Genomic DNA, 16,653 nt, shown 5'->3' on the forward strand with positions numbered 1-16,653 from the left:
CAGCCTGGGAGCTGCTTCCCAGGTTGGAGCCAAACCCCCAGGAGGAAAGGACAACAGGAGTCAGGTCCAAGGCGCCTCTCACTTTGGGCAGAGTATATTTAGAATTTATATTTTTATATTATTTTTATATTCTTTTAATGCATAGCGAGTTTTTCTTCTTCTTTTTTTTTTATTTTTGAATAGATTTTTTAAAATAATTTTTTTTCCAATAATTTTTTTCCAGTATTTTTTTTTTCCATCTTTTTTTTTTTTTTTTTATTTTTTAATAGATTTTTTAAAATAATTTTTTTTCCAATAATTTTTTTCCAGTATTTTTTTTTCCATCTTTTTTTTTTTTTTTCCCCCCAGTGCAAACCTGAGCTGGGTCCCTGTTTTCCCTGTGCAGTTTTCCTTCCTTGGGATGGGCACTGTGGTGGGGAGGGGTCAGCAGGCGATTTCCTCCAGCGTCCCCAGCGGGGCCTGCAGGGGCACGGTCACAGTGTGGCTCAGGCTCTCCGAGTGGTTTGGCACTGGATCACAGGTGCTCTGCCATGGAAAAGCAGGGAATGCGTTATCCCACTGACAGTACAGGGATAAAACGTCTCTAAAATCATGGGATATTCAGAGGAGCTGGAAAAAGGTTGGGCCTGGTAGGTGTCACCATGATGTTTTCTGGAAAAATCCCCTTGCCCAGGATTCTTCTCCTGGGAAGCTGAAAAGCCTCAGAGAAAAAGGAAAACAATATTATCTGATTTGCTTCTCCTGTGTTTTGCTGCTTTGGAATTTGTTTGGAGGTTGTTTGCCCACAGGCAATTGCCTGATTGGATTCTGCTGTGAGTTGTTTTCACTCACTGGCCAACTGGGGCAAAGCTGTGTCGGGACTCTGGAGAGAGTCACGAGTTTTCATTATTATCTTTTAGTTTTCTCTAAGTATCCTTTCTGTATTCTTTAGTATAGTTTAGTATAGTATTCTTTTATATAATACAGTATAATAAAATAATAAATTAGCCTTCAAGAACATGGAGTCAGAGTCATCATTCCTCCCTTCGTCTGGGAACCCCGCAAATACAAGAGGAAGGCCCTGGGAAAATGTTAGGCTTTACTGGATCATGCAAAACTGCACCTGTATAATCATTTAATGACTATGATAAATGATATGATTGTTAAATGATAAATGATGTGATTGTTAAACACAATGATTGTTTGGCACTTGTGTTGCCCTGTTCTTCTAAAGTTCTTCTAAGCCTTCTGATGTTTACATTTTTGTGATGGAGTTTCTCATGCAAGTTCATGTAAATAGTGATTGCTTTGCATTCCTTTCTGGAAGAGGAGAGAATTGATGGACTGTTGGTTTGACCAGTGTGGTTGGAGAGGTGGCAATTTCATCCTCCAATCCATGGTCACTTTTGGAATTCTATAAGTATCGAGGTCCAGAAATAAAAGTGCTTTTTTGCCTTGGACATCTCAGCGTGTGAGTGTCGTTCGTTTCGTGTCGTATTGCGACAGTAATTGGATAGAATTATTGTTTAATTGTAACAGGAATCATGAGAAACGATGTTTGGGGGGTTTGATGGAGATTACAAAAACCCATGCTCAGATGAAATCAATGTATGCAATAGAACAATATAAGTTTAATAATTAATATGTAGTTATATAACAATAAGGGTATAAAAACGTGTTCATCCTGAACCCATGTCAGAGTCAGATTTGGGTCTGTGCCCCTGACACCCAAAGCTCTTCAATAAAAGCACCTGCATATGATCATTCCCTGATTTTGTGTTCCTGAACACTAACACCACAGCTGCTGGGGGCTCCCAGGACTGAAACAGTTCATGCCTCAAACACTGACAGAAAGTTCTGCTCCTTGTTACAAGAACTGATAAAGCAGATGTGGAAAGCAAGGTTTACTTTTTTTGGTAAAATTTAATTTTTTTTTTAAATTTTAAGGTATTTTATTCCTTTGTTTAATAAAGGAATAATATTTAATAAAAAAGATAGTAGGAGATAGAAATAAAGCAAAGGGTTAAAAACAGTTGGGTGTTTGGTATTTAATTAAAAGCACACTTATCTTTGGAGATATTTCTTAAATATTTTTTCTATTCCATTAGCTTGTTGTATATTCATAGACATATGTATTTATATTGTTCTATACTTCTTTGGGTCTGTTTTTTTGGAGTGTGTTTTTTGGTTGTGGTTTTGGTTTATTCTCTTTATTCTAGCTTGGGCTTTGGCTTTTTTTTCTTGAGACAGTAGATGTTGATACTGAGTAGGGTCTTCATTACATGTTTACTGGATGTTAACTAAACAGACAGTTCACTCTATAAATAGATAATATTATATATACCAGTAATTAATATTAATAATATAAATTATAACTAATAATATTAATATCTTAATAAAAACCTTAATAATAACTATATTAGCTACTATTAATAACTTAATAATAACTATATTAGCTAATAATAACTATATTAGCTACTATTATTATTATATCTAAGTTTTTGTTAAGAGTAGAAATAAAAGCAAAGTTATTTTAACATGATACATATAATATGTGCAAAAAGCCAACAATATAATATGTATTTATAACAGGAGCCACAGGCACAGAAATCTCCTTGGAGAGCTTTGGGCTGGAAGTCAAACTGCAGGGATGGAATAAAGGGAAACCATCCTTCAATCCCCTCAAACAGCCAAGGCTGAGGGGAGCAATGCATCCACCAGAAACACAGCAGGGACTGCCCTGGCTGGGCTTGGGGCTGGAGAGGCTGAAACAGTTCTGCCTCAAACACTGACAGAAAGTTCTGCTCACTGTAACAAAACTGGAGAAAGAAGGAGAGAAGCCCCCCTGAAGATGCCTGGCTGGGACTTTGGATTGTAAATTAAACCTAATTTAAATAAAGGGAAACCCATTCCTTAATCACCTCAGGCCCAGGAAAAAAAACAAGGCTGAGGGAGAGGAATGCACCCACCAGAAAATCAAACACAGCACAGAGCCTTCCCTGGCTGGGTTTGGGGCTGGAGAGACTGAAACAGATCATGCCTCAAACATTGACAGAAAGTTTTGCTCACTGTAACAAAACTGGATAAAGAAGGAACAGCCAGAGAAGCCTCCCTGAAGATGCCTGGCTGGGACTCTGGATTGTAAATGAAACCTAATTTGGATAAAGGGAAACCCATTCCTTAATAATTTCCTAGGAAATGATTAAGAAAAAGAAACAAGGCTGAGGGGGAGGAATGCACCCACCAGAAAATCAAACACAGCACAGACCCTTCCCTGGCTGGGTTTGGGGTGGGGGACACCAGAGCCCACAGGAGCCAGGTTTGGTCCCCCAAAATGAGGGGAAATGAGGAGGTTTTGGAGTCCCTCTGCTCAGGGGCAGTGAACACCCACCCCCCTTACAGGAACCGGCCCAGCAGGGGAGCCCAGTGCTGGAAGGCACATCCATGGGATAGCCACGTGAGGAGCAGCTCAGGGGGTGTCACAACCCGTCAGAGAGCCCCGAGTGCTCCCCAGGGCCATGCTGGGGCCTTGCAGCACACCAGGGCTCTGGGGCAGCAGGCAGTGGCAAACTCCAGCCCTGCCTGGGCTTTCCTATCCCCTGAGCTGTGTTAACCCATCACATTCTGTGCTTCTGGGGGACTTCCACCACCAAGACCAGCTGCAGGGGACCGATGGGATCAATCATGGATGGGGATCTTCTCCTTATTCTGTCTCTGTCCCTCTCTTTCTGTTCCCCCCACCTATTTTCCATTTCTTTCCCTTGCTTTTTCTCTCTTTTCTCTCTCCCTCTCATATTTACTATCCAATAAACTCCAGACTATCATCTGTTTGCAGTTTGACTAGGGCAGAGGCATCTCTAATTATAATTTCAATAACCAGACCCTAACACAAGTGGGAAGAGCTCCAGAGTCCCTAGGGCATTTCCCCTTTGTAGGAATGTGTCCCCTGCTGATGGAATGACCAAATTATCCTTTGTCTCCTTAAAAAGGAAAAAGGCCCAGAAGTTTCTCTCCTCAGTTGGGTAAAAAGACACCTCATAGGACCTTGGGGACTTCACCTCAGACTTAAGGATACCCAATTGGACAGAGGCCAAGAGGTCCTGCCTGAGCAATTCACTAGAAAAAGAAGAGAACAAAGGAACTAATGGCTTTTGTGAGGTGTTTTAGCAGGAGCAAGAACCTCTTGCCCCTGGCTCGGGTTTTCTCTGTAAGAGCTTTGTTATTTTGCCTTTTATGAAAACTTTTCTGTTTCCAACACCACCACAGAAGCCATCCTGCTGATTTTATGCCATCTGAGGTGGCTGAGCTACCTTGGGTGTGATACAGATCTCCAGGAGCTCAAAGGAGCTGGCTGGAGGAGACCCCTGTGTCAGCCCCCCTCTCCTTACCACGTTCTCGTCATGGCTCCCGTCCTCTTCCTCTTTTCCAAGAAGGTCCAATAACTTTTCCTTGATCAGCTGCAAGAAGAGGCAGCCAGGGTTAGGGTGAGAAGAGGCTGCAGGGGGATGGGGAGCACTGGGGTGTGCTGGGTTTGGGGCTGCATTCCAAAGGGCCGGGAGAAGGAGGAAGCTCCAAGGGCTGGGCCAGGGAAAGGCTGGGAGAGCTGGGGGTGCTCACCTGGAGAGGAGAAGCTCCAGGGAGAGCTCAGAGCCCCTGGCAGGGCCTGAAGGGGCTCCAGGAGAGCTGGAGAGGGACTGGGGACAAGGGATGGAGGGACAGGACACAGGGAATATTTTCTTGAGACAGTAGATGTTGATACTGAGTAGGGTCTTCATTACATGTTCACTGGATGTTAACTAAATAGATCGTTCACTCTACATAATAGATAATATTATATATACCAGTAATTAATATAAATAATATTAATTATAACTAATAATATTATCTTAATAAAAATCTTAATAATAACTATATTAGCCACTATTAATAATATTAATATTAATATCCCAGAGGGCAGGGCTGGATGGGAAATTGGGAATTAGGAATTGTTCCCTGGCAGGGTGGGCAGGCCCTGGCACAGGGTGCCCAGAGCAGCTGTGGCTGCCCCTGGATCCCTGGCAGTGCCCAAGGCCAGGCTGGGCATTGGGGCTTGGAGCAGCCTGGGACAGTGGGAGGTGTCCCTGCCATGGCAGGGGTGGGAATTCAATGATCCTTAAGGTCCCTTCCATCCAGACCATGCCAGGATTCTCTTACAAGGAATAGAACCCCCCAAAAATTCCATTTTTGGGACACTTTTGGGGTTCAGGGAAACCTTCCAGCTCTCTGAGCTCCATTTCCCTTCCCAGCCCCCTCATCTTCCTGCTGCTACAGGATTTGGCTTCCAGGGAAATCCTATAAAACTTGGGAAGTGTTTTACTGGAAAGCTCCCACTGGGAGAAAAGAGAAATAAAACCAACAAGAAGAAAGCTGAAATCCTGAAATCCCCAAAAATTGGGTCAATTCCTAACGAATGTGGATCCTGGCTGGTGCAGGGAAGTGTGGTGGGAATTTGGGACCAGGATGACAGAGCTTGGCAAAAAATCACAAAAAAGCCTCTTTATGGTCAATATTTTCCCCAAATTTGGCCAATCCATGAAAAAAAACTGTATGTGGTTTAGACATTCCCAGAATGTCTAAATATTTTGGCTGAAAACTCAATTTTTTGAAGTAGTGACCCCCCACTTTGTGAAACTCAGAGCAGAGAGGAGAAACTGTGGGGATTTTTTTTTTAATTTCAAGGTATTTTATTCCTTTTTCCTGGCTGGCAGAGGTTATATATCTGGGATTGTGAAGATTCCCTTGCTGGGGCAACCCCAGGGAGCTTCTTTGAGGGGACAAAATTAATTTTAAGCCCAAATAAGAAGAAAAATTAAAAAGTGCAGAACCCCCCACATTTGACAAATTTTATCAGGAGATGTGAAAGAAAGGAGGAAAACAGAGGAAAAACCCTAATTTGTGAAGTTTCTATGGCCTACTTGGGAAAAATCCCCAAGAAATCCAGGAAAAGGAAAATTTGATGAAATACTTGGGTATCCAGGCTGAGCTCTAAATTCAGGCTCAGCTTTTGTTCATCTCTGAGCTTTAGCCCTGGAATTTTTCCATAATTTTTATTCCTGGTTAATGGCACCAATGCTGGAGCTGCCCAGGAGGGATTGGGATTGGGGCAATTGTCTGAAAATATAAAAATATTGAAAAAAAAAAAAAAAAGAGGGGATTTGAAGTGAGTTCAGAGCTGGGATTGTGAGGTTCCCTTTCCTGGAATGGGACGTGTCCCCAGCCTGGGTTGGGACTCATTAAATCAAATGGACAATGATAAATCAAATGGAAAACTCTCCTATCCCATGGCAATAAAACTCCCTGTTCCCACCCCAAGCTGGGGCTGTGTGAGAGCTGGATGAGGCAGACTGGAAATACAGGATTTTGGGGGGGCTCTGGGATCCCCAGGGAACAGAAAATCCAGGGATGAGGGGCATCAGAAGTGTGAAAACAGGGATGAGGGGCTTGAGGATGGGAAATCCAGGGATGAGGGGCAAATCCAGGGATGAGGGGCAGGAAAGGGAAATCCAGGGATGAGAGACATCAGAAATACAGTGTACCAGATAAAGGGCACCAGGAAGGGCAAATCTGGGGATGAGAGACATCAGAAATCCAGGGATGAGGGACACCAGGATGGGGAAACCCATGAGTGGCAAATCTGGGGATAAGGGGCACCAGGAGTGGCGAAAACAGAGCTGGGGGTCTCCAGAGTGGGAAAAACAGGGCTGGGGGTCTCCAGAGTGGGATATCTGGGGCTGGGGGTCTCCAGGGTGGGATATCCTGGGCTGGGGGCTGGGAAGGCCTTACCTCATACAGGTAATCGAAGAGCTCGAGGATGGTGAGGATGCTGGCCCCGATGAACAGCCCCATCTGGCCACCAATGTCACCTGCAGGGGACAGCACCGTGAGGGCTCCCGGGCACTGCCGGGCCCTGCCTGGCCCCTGCCGTCCTCAAAAACTGGGAACAATTCCCCAGAGCAGCAGGGTCTGCAATGGCATCGGCAGCTTCCCGATGGTTTTCCTGCTAATGGAGCCTGGAGCCCTCCAGGCTGCATCCCAGGAATCCCAGTTCCCACTCTGGGGAAGGTGCTGGGAAGAATCAACGTCCCTGGAGCCAAGGAGAAACCCCAACCTGGCAAAAAGTGGGAAGGGAGGTGCCCTGGGTTTTTTGGGAAGCATCTCCCAGCTTCTGCTTGAGAGTCCTGGGGTGGAAGAGGAACCTGAGGAAAGGAGATTCCCAGGAATCTGCTGGGAAGGTGACTGGGATGTGGTGCTCAGGGAAGCAAATCCCATGGATTTAGTTGGAAAACAGCCCTGGATTGACCCCCAGAGCAAAGGCACCCATGGGTGGGGGGAAGGGGTCTTTTCCAGGAGTGTCCATGAGACACGGAGAGAGGAAAGAGGGGAGAAATTTGGGATCAAGGTGAGAACACTGAATGATCCCAGGAGGTGTTCTGGGTTTACACCAGGAGGATTCACTGGGAGGCTTTGAGCCTGGGAGAAATATTCTGAGATGAGGCTGTTCCTGAAGTTCCAGAGCATGGGAATGAGGGTCCTATGAGGTGCAAACTGGTCAGAGAGACTCCAGCAGCCTCCTCTTCCCGTCTGGAATTCCTGGAAAATCCCCAGGAGATGCAAAGGGCTCCTGAGGGGCCATGTGGCAGGGCCAGCCATGGGGGGTGACATGGGGACACCTCTGTGCCCCAGGGGTGACCCAGCTCCAGCTTCCCAAGGGGCTGAGCACTCCCAGCATTCCAGAGGGATCCAGGGAGGCTGCAGGGCTGGGGGAGGGCTCACCCCCACCCCAAACCCAGTGGGGCCAACCCCAAATCTGCAGCTGGGACCCCAAGGCTGGAGCTGATCTGGGGCTGAGCAGCTCAGGGTCTCCTGCAGCTCTTCCATGAGGCATCCAAAGGGCCCAGGCCTGGCTGGAAAAGGTGGATTTGGAGCAGGGAAGAGGTGACGGGGAGATGGTTTTGGAATGTCCCCCACACCCTGCACCCTAGAGAGCACCCACCCGACCCCAAATCTCCAAAAACAGAGAGCTGAAAGCAAGCAGGGATGGAGCACCTCCAGAACCTTCCATGGGTGGGTCTCCTCCACCTCCTGCTGGAAAGGAAGGATTTGGAGCAGGGAAGAGTGATGGAGATGTGATTTTGGGATGTCCTCCCCACCCTGCCCAGGGAGCAGCACAGAGAGCACCCAGCCCCAAAATCCCCCAAAAATGGGAACAGGGATGGAGCAGAACCTCCCATGGGTCTCCTTCAGCTCCTTCATGAGGCATCCAAAGGCCAAGAGCTCAGGCCCAGCTGGAAAGGATGGATTTGGAGCAGGGAAGAGGTGATGGGAGATGGCTTTGGGATGTCCTCTCCCACACACTGCCCAGGGGAGCAGAATCCCCAAAAGCTGGGGTGCTGGGAGCAGGCAGGGATGGAGCAGAACCTTCCCTGGGTCTCCTCCTCCTCCATGAAGCAGCTGAAGGCCAAGAGCTCAAGCCTGGCTTAAAACCTTGGATTTGGAACAGGGAAGAGGTGATGGGGGGATGGTTTTGGGATGCCCTCCACACCCTGCACCACAGAGGGCACCCAGCGCCCACCCAGACCCAAAATCTCCAAAAAAGGGAGCAGGCAGGCACGGAGCAGCTCCAGAACCTTCCATGAACACACAGAGTATCCATGGGGACATCCCTGGGATGCCGTGGGGGGGTGAGGAAAGCAGACATGGGCCTTGCTGGGGTTTCAAGGCTGTGGACCCCTCCCAGCCTCTCTCTGTCCCTCCCAGACCAGTAGAGACCCCAAACTGGTCCCAGCCCCCCCTTACCAAGTAAGGCTGCCACTTCATAGGCTTTCTTCTGCTCAATGGTCTCATAGTTGAGTGCTTCAAAAAAAATGTCCAGCACGAGAATATTCTCTCTGTGGGAACAGGGAAAACCTCAGCCCAGGAGCCATTGGTGGCTCAATCCTTTGGGATAAGGGAAAAACGGGATTTTGGGGCTTTATTCCCCTTTATATGATTGTTCCTCTCTCTGGGGTTCTCAGACCCCACAGAACTTGGAGCTGGTGCAGACCAGGAGCTCAGGGCACCCTGAGAGCTCTGGAACCTTTGGAGCAGCTGGGAAAGGTTTCCTCGGAACTCCTCAGGATCCTGGATCTCACTTTGCTGGGAACTCTTCTCTTCGATGATAAATTCCTGATTGTGAGGGTGGGCAGGCCCTGGCACAGGGTGCCCAGAGCAGCTGGGGCTGCCCCTGGATCCCTGGCAGTGCCCAAGGCCAGGTTGGACACTGGGGCTTGGAGCATCTGGGGACAGTGGGAGGTGTCCCTGCCATGGCAGGCGTGGCACTGGGTGGGTTTAAGGTCCCTTCCAACCCAAACCTTTCCAGGATTCTGTGATTCTGGGAAGAGAATCCAAGGGATCTGGAAGAACTCTCACTTCCCACACACAGCAATCAGATGCCCAGGGCTGGGAGAGCTCCATGGTCTGAGGAGCTCAGCCCAGAGATACCAATCTCCAACAGGACCAGCAAAGTGGGAAATTTTGTATTTGTTTTGGTGGGACTGGGGATTCCCATGAGGACAATCCTTGGGAAGGAACTCAGAGAGGATATCTACAGAGGAGAAATCAACCTCATCTCTCCCATGTTATCACTCTGCTCTTCCCTGAAGGGCATCTCTGTGCTGGGGATGGATTGGCCAGGACTGGGCATTTCCCAGACATTTCCCTCCCAAAATCCAAATGAATTCAGGTCCTCCCCCACTCACGAGATGTATTTTTCCGACTTGTTGAACTTCTTCTCCAGGTACTTTGCCGAGGTCTTGCTGGGGATCTTGACCATGGAGAGCTCCTTGTTGTACCTGGTGAGGTTACAGGGGGTCCTGCAGATGCAGTAATTGCTGTCCTTCTCTGCCAGGAGACCTGCAGGGGGGCAGGCATGGAGCACACGGGGTCCCACGGAGCAGGGAGGGACCCTTGGAGCAGGGCAGGGACAGGGACATGGAGCAGGGCAGGAGCAGAGATCATCCCTCCCACAAAGGGACCAAGGGGACATTTCTCACTCTGGACACTTCTCTCCCAGTTCATCCCAGTTCTCATCCCCTTTGAGAGGTTGCTTGCTGGAGGTGACACTGTCATCAACAACAGCTTGGAGAACTCGTGGCTGAGTCCCTAAACCCAGGCTTGGAATGGGTCCCTCCACCCCAAATTCAACCCCTGGAGGGCTCTTGGAGCTCCCCTGATCCCAAGGGTTTCTGTGCTCATGGAGAACCAGGAGAAACTTCATCCCAGCATGCATCCAGCACTTCCCAGCAACCTGAGGCTAATCCCAGCCCCTTTCCGGGCTGCAGATCCCCTGTTCCTGCCAGCCAGCAGCATCCAGGCCGCTGGAATTCCATGAACATTCCCTCTCCCGGCTCAGGCATTCCCGGTACTCACTGAGCGCCGGCTCTGCGCATTCCTTGTACTGCTCCGGGGTGCAGAAGGGAGCATCCCCTGCAGGGACAGGACAAAGCCATCACAGGGGGACACCGGGCTCTCCCTGGGGACCCAGAGACCCCCCTGCAGTCAGGGGACCCCGCTGTCCCCAGCTCTGCCTGCCACAGGGGCCGTGTCCTGCAGGAGCTGCTGGGAACAGCACCCGGGGGGGCACTGGAGCTAAGAAAGGTGGGATCTGATGGTCCCAGAAGCCTTTTCCAACCCTAACCAGACCCAGGTCTCTCTTCCATGGCTTGGCCCTGTTTCACAGGGAGTTATGGAATATCCTGGGTTGGAAGGGACCCCCAGGACTATCCAGTCCCACCCCTGGCCCTGCCCAGACATCCCAACAATCCCACCCGGTGCATCCCTGGCAGTGCCCAGCACCCTCTGGAGGAAAAACCTTTCCCTGATCTTCATCCCAAATTCCCCTGGCACAGCTCCAGCCATTCCCGGGGTCCTGTCCCTGTCACAGCGAGCAGAGATCAGAGCTGCCCCTTCTGTGCCCCTCCTGAGGACATTGATCTCACTGAGCTCTGCCCTCAGCCCCCTCTGCTCCACCTGAACACTCCAAGTGCCTTCAGCTGCTCCTCGTGTGGCCCCTCCAGACCCTTCCCCATCCTCATGTCCCTCCTTTGGACCCTCTCGAGTTCTTTGATGTCTTTTTTATTTTGTGGTGCCCAAAACTGCCCCAGAACTCTTGGTTCAACTCTGAGGCTGCCCCAACCCAGAGCAGGGCTGGACAGTCCCTCCCTGTTCCTCTGCTGTCCCTGATGCCCCAGGACAGGGATGGCCCTGCTGGCTCACATCCAGCCTTTCCCAAAGGCCACAGGCACCTTCTTCCCTCAGGTACCCCCAGTCCCTCCAGCCCATTCCCAGGTGTACCCAGCTGTCCCTGTCCCTGACCTGGCATGTGGCCTGTCCCTCCAGTCTATGCCCCAGGTGTCCCCTAGTGTCCCTGTACCTGACCTTGCACATGGCTGCCCCTCCAGTCCAGCTTTCAGTGTCCCCCAGGTGTCCTTGCCACTGACCTGGCACGTGGCCTGTCCCTCCAGCCCAGCCCCAGCTGTCCCCCAATGTGTCCATGTCCTTGACTGTCCTCTAGCCCATCCCCAGGTGTCCTCAGGTGTCCCCCCTGTCCCTGACCTGGCACATGGCCCATCCCCAGACCATCCCCAGCTGTCCTTGCCACTGACCTGGCACGTGGCCTGTCCCTCCAGTCTATGCTCCAGCTGTCCCCCAGGTGTCCCTGTCCTGACCTGGCATGTGGACTGTCCTTCCAACCCAACCCCAGGTGTCCCCAGGTGTCCTTGTCGCTCATCTGGCACGTGGCCTGTCCCTCCAGTCTATGCTCCAGCTGTCCCCCAGGTGTCCCTGTCCTGACCTGGCATGTGGACTGTCCTTCCAACCCAACCCCAGGTGTCCCCAGCTGTCCCCCCTGTCCCTGACTGTCCCTCCAGCCCATGCCCAGGCATCCCTGCTGTCCCCAGGTGTCCCCAGCTGTCCCCCCTGTCCCTGACCTGGCACGTGAATCATCCCTCCAGCCCATCCCCAGCCCATCCCCAGCTGTCCCTGGTGTCCCCTGTCCCCCACCTGGCATGTGCACCATCCTGCAGTTGCAGTTCTCCACGATGTAGCGTGTCTCGCAGTCGATCCTGCAGGCCGTGACGCTGTACACCGGGAAAAACGCCAGCCCCAGCTCTGGGGAGCGGCACTCGCCCCACGGCGGGGGCAGGTACGTCAGCTGGGGACAGGGACAGCACAGGGGTCAGCTGGGGACAGGGACAGCACAGGGACATCAGCTGAGGTCAGATATGTCAGCTGGGGACAGCACAGCACAGGGACATCAGCTGGGGACAGGGACAGGGACAAGGCTGTCAACTGGGGACACCACAGGGACAGGGGTTAGCTGGGGACAGGGACATCAGCTGGGGACAGGGACAGGGACATCAGCAGAGGACAGGTATGTCAGCTGGGGACAGGGATGGCACACGGACATCAGCTGGGGACAGGGACAGGGACATCAGCAGAGGACAGGTATGTCAGCTGGGGACAGGGATGGCACACGGACATCAGCTGGGGACAGGGACATGAGCTGCAGGACAGGGCCAGGGCCAGTGAGAGGGAAGGGACAGGGCAGGACACGTCCTCTGTCACAGAGCAGCCCCTGCAGTCCCTCAGGGCATCCCCCCTCCGAGGAGCTCCCTGACTGCTGGGATAACTCACTGGGACAAGCTGTCCCCGTGCCACACAACAACACTCCAGGTGACAATGAGCATCCTGGAGGTGACAATGAACGTCTCGGGAGTGGCAGCAGCTATGGAGGGATCAGCTGGAATTTCTGCCTCGCAGACTTCGCTTTACAAACTGGAAAAGCTCCACCAAACTGTCCCCAGCAGGAAGATCTGCACATTCCCTGGAAATGTGGGGAGTTTTCCCCCAGCTGCGGCTCCCAGCCTGGCACAAGAATCTCTGGGCTTAAATCCAAGGGGAATCCACCCCTAAGTGCTCCCCTGAATCCCTTCCTGGCCAAATCAGGGCTGAAACCTCAGGAAAGAGGTTTGGATCCTGTGGAGCTGGATCCTGTGGAGCTGCTGAACTCCTTTCAGACCTGGATTCCTGCTCTCGTGGCCCTGGAGCCGCTGGCAAAGGCACCCCAAGGAGCAGCAGCAGGATGGATGGAGCAATCCCAGCCCTCAGCCTTGGAAGAATTAACAGGAGAGACTTCACTGGGCTTGATCCCTCTCCCTGCAGCCTCTCCAGATCCTCCTCCCCCTCCTCCTGAGGGGTTCCTGAGGGATTCCCTTTCCTTTCTGCCAGATTATCCCAGTATGGGGTTGGTGGGAGGGATCAACCCCGGGATGTGGGGCTGCTCCCTCCACCTATGGAATGCAGGGTGACCCCAGGGTGGGGAATGATTGGCATCTGATCCATGATTCAGAATGCTGAACAATTGCTTTATTAACACTACACTATATTACACTGATCCTGTATCATAACTATACTAAAAATATACTAAGGAACACTAAAGGAAAACCCTTGGCTGTCTGAGACAGCCCGGACACAGCTTTGACCCCACTGGCCAAGGAAACAAAACAATCCTCAGCAGAATCCAACTGACAAATCACTTCAGCTAAACAATCTCCATAACACACTCCACATGTGTTAAACAACAGGAGCAGCAAGTTGAGATAAGAATTGTTTTCTTCTCTCTGTGCTTCTCATTGCCTTCCCAGGAAAAATCCTGTGAGAGAATTATGTCTCTCTCTGTTCAGGGAATGTGAATGCCACATCCAGCCTCCCCTGCTGCTCCCAAAGTGGGAATAAACCACAGCAAAGCATCAGGAAAAGCAGGGAAAAGGCAGCAGGAACATCCCTGCCCTCGGATCCTGCAGGATTTGTGCTCCCTGGCAGCTTCCCCAGGGCTCCTCCTCCTGCTCCTGTGTAGAGAAATCCAGCTCCAGCCTTTAATTGAGGGAGACCAACTCCCAGTCTGGCCCTTTTGCAGTCATTAATAATTAATTACTGAATTAAATGCTTTTCCAGCCCTCCTGATCCCAGCTTTCTCCAGGATTACCAGGATTAGTTCCCAGCTGGCAGGTGCTAAAAGGGGAAGGAAAAGATGGATTTGACTCCTTGGAAGCTGAATGGATTCTGCTTGTCCCAAGTGCCAGGAAAAAAAAAGGGATAAGCTTGGAAAACCTGGAGGGAAGAGATCCTGGGGCAGGGGAGGATCAGCTCCTGCCACAGCCCTTCCCTGGCCACATTCCTGCCTTTCCACACTGCTGCTGGCACAGAGCCTCCCGGGAGCTGCAGCATCTGCCCACAGCCACAGAGGTCACCCCTTCAATTAACTGGAAGTGCTATCCCTGTTTTTCCTGCCTGTCTCATTTTCTCAAACAGGGAAATGTGGTGGAGATGATCCCAGCAGAGGTCAGAGCAGTTTGATAAAATCCTGGAATATCCCAGGTTGGGAGGGGTCCCACATGGACTGAGTCCCAGCCCTGGCCCTGCACAGGATCCCAGCAATCCCACCCTGAGCATCCCTGGAGTGGTGTCCAAACCCTCCTGGAGCTCTGGCAGCCTTGGGCCTGGGACCATTCCCTGGGCAGTGCCAGCACCTCTGGGGAAGAACCTTTCCCTGCCCCATTTCCATCTGGATCTGGGATGGATCCAGCACCAGTGCCTGCCCAGACCCCCTCACGTGGCTGATGGCACCAAACTCCAGCGATCCCAAGGAAGGATCCAAGCCCTCCCTGAACATCCCCACCTGGGCTGGGTTCCCAATGAAACAAGAACCAGAACTCTCTGTTCCTTAAGGAGACATCCAGCAGCAGCAGCTTCTTGGAATTTCCATCCCAGGCAGCTCCAGCCCTTGTGGAATGCTGAGAAACCCAGAGCAGCCATGTCTGGCTGATCCCAGCTCCCAGTTAATGGTGCTGGAATTGTCTGTTTGCATCTCCAGCTCCTTTCCCATCCTGCCTGTTCCTTCCCATTTGCTCCCTTCCTGAGGAATTGGTTTTCAGGGATGAATTTGACCCTTCCAGCCTCTGGGAGTCCCTTGGAGCAGAGCTCAGGGCCTACAAGTGCCCAGGGAAAATTGGGATTTTGGAGCTCCAGGATCCTTCTTTGGACTCTGAAGTTTTCCTGTCCTCACTTTTTATAAAATCCTCTTTTCCACAGGGTACAGGGGGAGCAGGAAACCCAAACCATTCCCTCATCCTCGGATCTGATGGCTCTTCCTGACCTCCCTTCCCACTCTCTTCCTCTTCCAGGCTCTGCCTCATCTCCATCCCTTCCCTCATTTTTCCACTTTCCTTTGCATCCATTCCCAATTCCCTCCCAATGCTGTTTCCCAACCAAAACCCCTCTCCTGCCCTACAGATTCTAAGTTTTCTTCCATCTCCTGCTTCAAACTACTCCTGTGCCATGAAGGTTCTGTGGGATTGGTTTTATGGGATCTCCTTCTTGAATTAATTCAGAATGTAAGGATAAATTGGAGGGAATCCACTGGGAGAGTTTGTGGGATTGAGGGGAACAAAGAAATCAGGGAGTGATTCCAGGAGGGGTCAGACCATGGTGGGAGAAAATGCTTGGAGCAAGGGTTAGGAAATGTGAGTCCATGGAATTATGGAATAGTTTGGTTTGGGAGGGACATTAAAACTCATCCAATTCCATCCCCAGGGACACCTCCCACTGCCCCAGGCTGCTCCAAACCCTGTCCAGCCTGGCCTGGGATATTTCCAGGGATCCAGGGGCAGCCACAGCTGCTCTGGGAAATCCATTCCAGGGGTTCCCCACCCTCCCAGCCAGGAATTCCTTCCCAATATTCTGCAGTGGGAGGGACAGGGACAGGGCAGGGATGGATGGGACATTGGGAAGGAATTCTCTGGACACACATTCCCTGTGTTCTGGCACCCCATCCCTTGTAAAATGACTCCTCAAACACGTGAAGTGTTCTTTGATTCCTCCTAATTCCCAAACCCCAGTGCTTCCACCCTGACTGGGTTTCCCAGCCATCACTGCCGGCCCTGAATCCCATTTTCCTGCCTCTCTAATCCCACTCTGGATCTGCAGGTCTGTAGCTCTGCTCTCTATCCCATAAAACCTTTGGAGGGGATGAGTCTCCAGACCCCCATCAAACAACATTGCTCCAGCTCAGAACCCAGGGCTTCACTGAATTTTTATGGCCAACTTGGCAGGAATTGCCCTTTTCCAGGTGCTTCCCATCTTCCCTGAAAGTGCTGTGCAGCTCTGTTGGGAAGTCTGATCCCACTACTGATGGAAGAGGTTTAGGTGATGCTGAGATGCTGCAAAAAGCAGCCTGGAAAAGGGGAAGGAAGGAGGAATTTCTCTTTCTCCACGGGATCAGCCCTGGATGAAGGAGGAATTTCTCTTTCTCCACGGGATCAGCCCTTCAAAGTATGGTTTTTAGTGTGTCCCTCCAAGCCTTGGTGCCATGGTCAGGGAAAAGGGGAATATTGCAGGGATAGTGCAGCTTCCCAAGGTCTGGAGCGGGAGATTCCAACAACAGGCTCACCCAAAAGTGCCACGAAAGGGGAAAACGGAAAGGGATCCATCCAAAGCCAGCAGTGGTGGGAGCTGAAGGGCAATTCCCAATTCCAGGGGGTCCTGGCCTCCCTCGGAATCCCTCAGGAGGTGATGGATCCTTCCCTGTGCCAGCTCCTG

General features: G+C 51.1%; 1 protein-coding gene across 2 annotated transcripts in view; it reads right to left on the reverse strand.

Moving 5' to 3' along the window:
* Window positions 1–296: 296 nt before the first annotated feature.
* Window positions 297–16,653, reverse strand: part of LOC121333016 (acid-sensing ion channel 2) — a 398,005-nt gene continuing 381,648 nt past the window's right edge. For both annotated transcript variants that reach the window (XM_041399031.1, XM_041399033.1), the window contains exons 4-10: window positions 12,058–12,208; window positions 10,426–10,482; window positions 9,756–9,909; window positions 8,815–8,906; window positions 6,802–6,881; window positions 4,368–4,436; window positions 297–525 (exon numbers count right to left, since the gene is read on the reverse strand). In XM_041399031.1, the coding sequence (XP_041254965.1) occupies window positions 424–525; window positions 4,368–4,436; window positions 6,802–6,881; window positions 8,815–8,906; window positions 9,756–9,909; window positions 10,426–10,482; window positions 12,058–12,208 (705 nt within the window). In that variant the 3' untranslated portion in view covers window positions 297–423. The remainder of the gene's footprint in view (window positions 526–4,367; window positions 4,437–6,801; window positions 6,882–8,814; window positions 8,907–9,755; window positions 9,910–10,425; window positions 10,483–12,057; window positions 12,209–16,653) is intronic.

This window comes from Onychostruthus taczanowskii, unplaced genomic scaffold (assembly GCF_017590055.1).
Source record: "Onychostruthus taczanowskii isolate IOZ18803 unplaced genomic scaffold, ASM1759005v1 scaffold152, whole genome shotgun sequence".
Classification (NCBI taxonomy): domain Eukaryota; kingdom Metazoa; phylum Chordata; class Aves; order Passeriformes; family Passeridae; genus Onychostruthus; species Onychostruthus taczanowskii.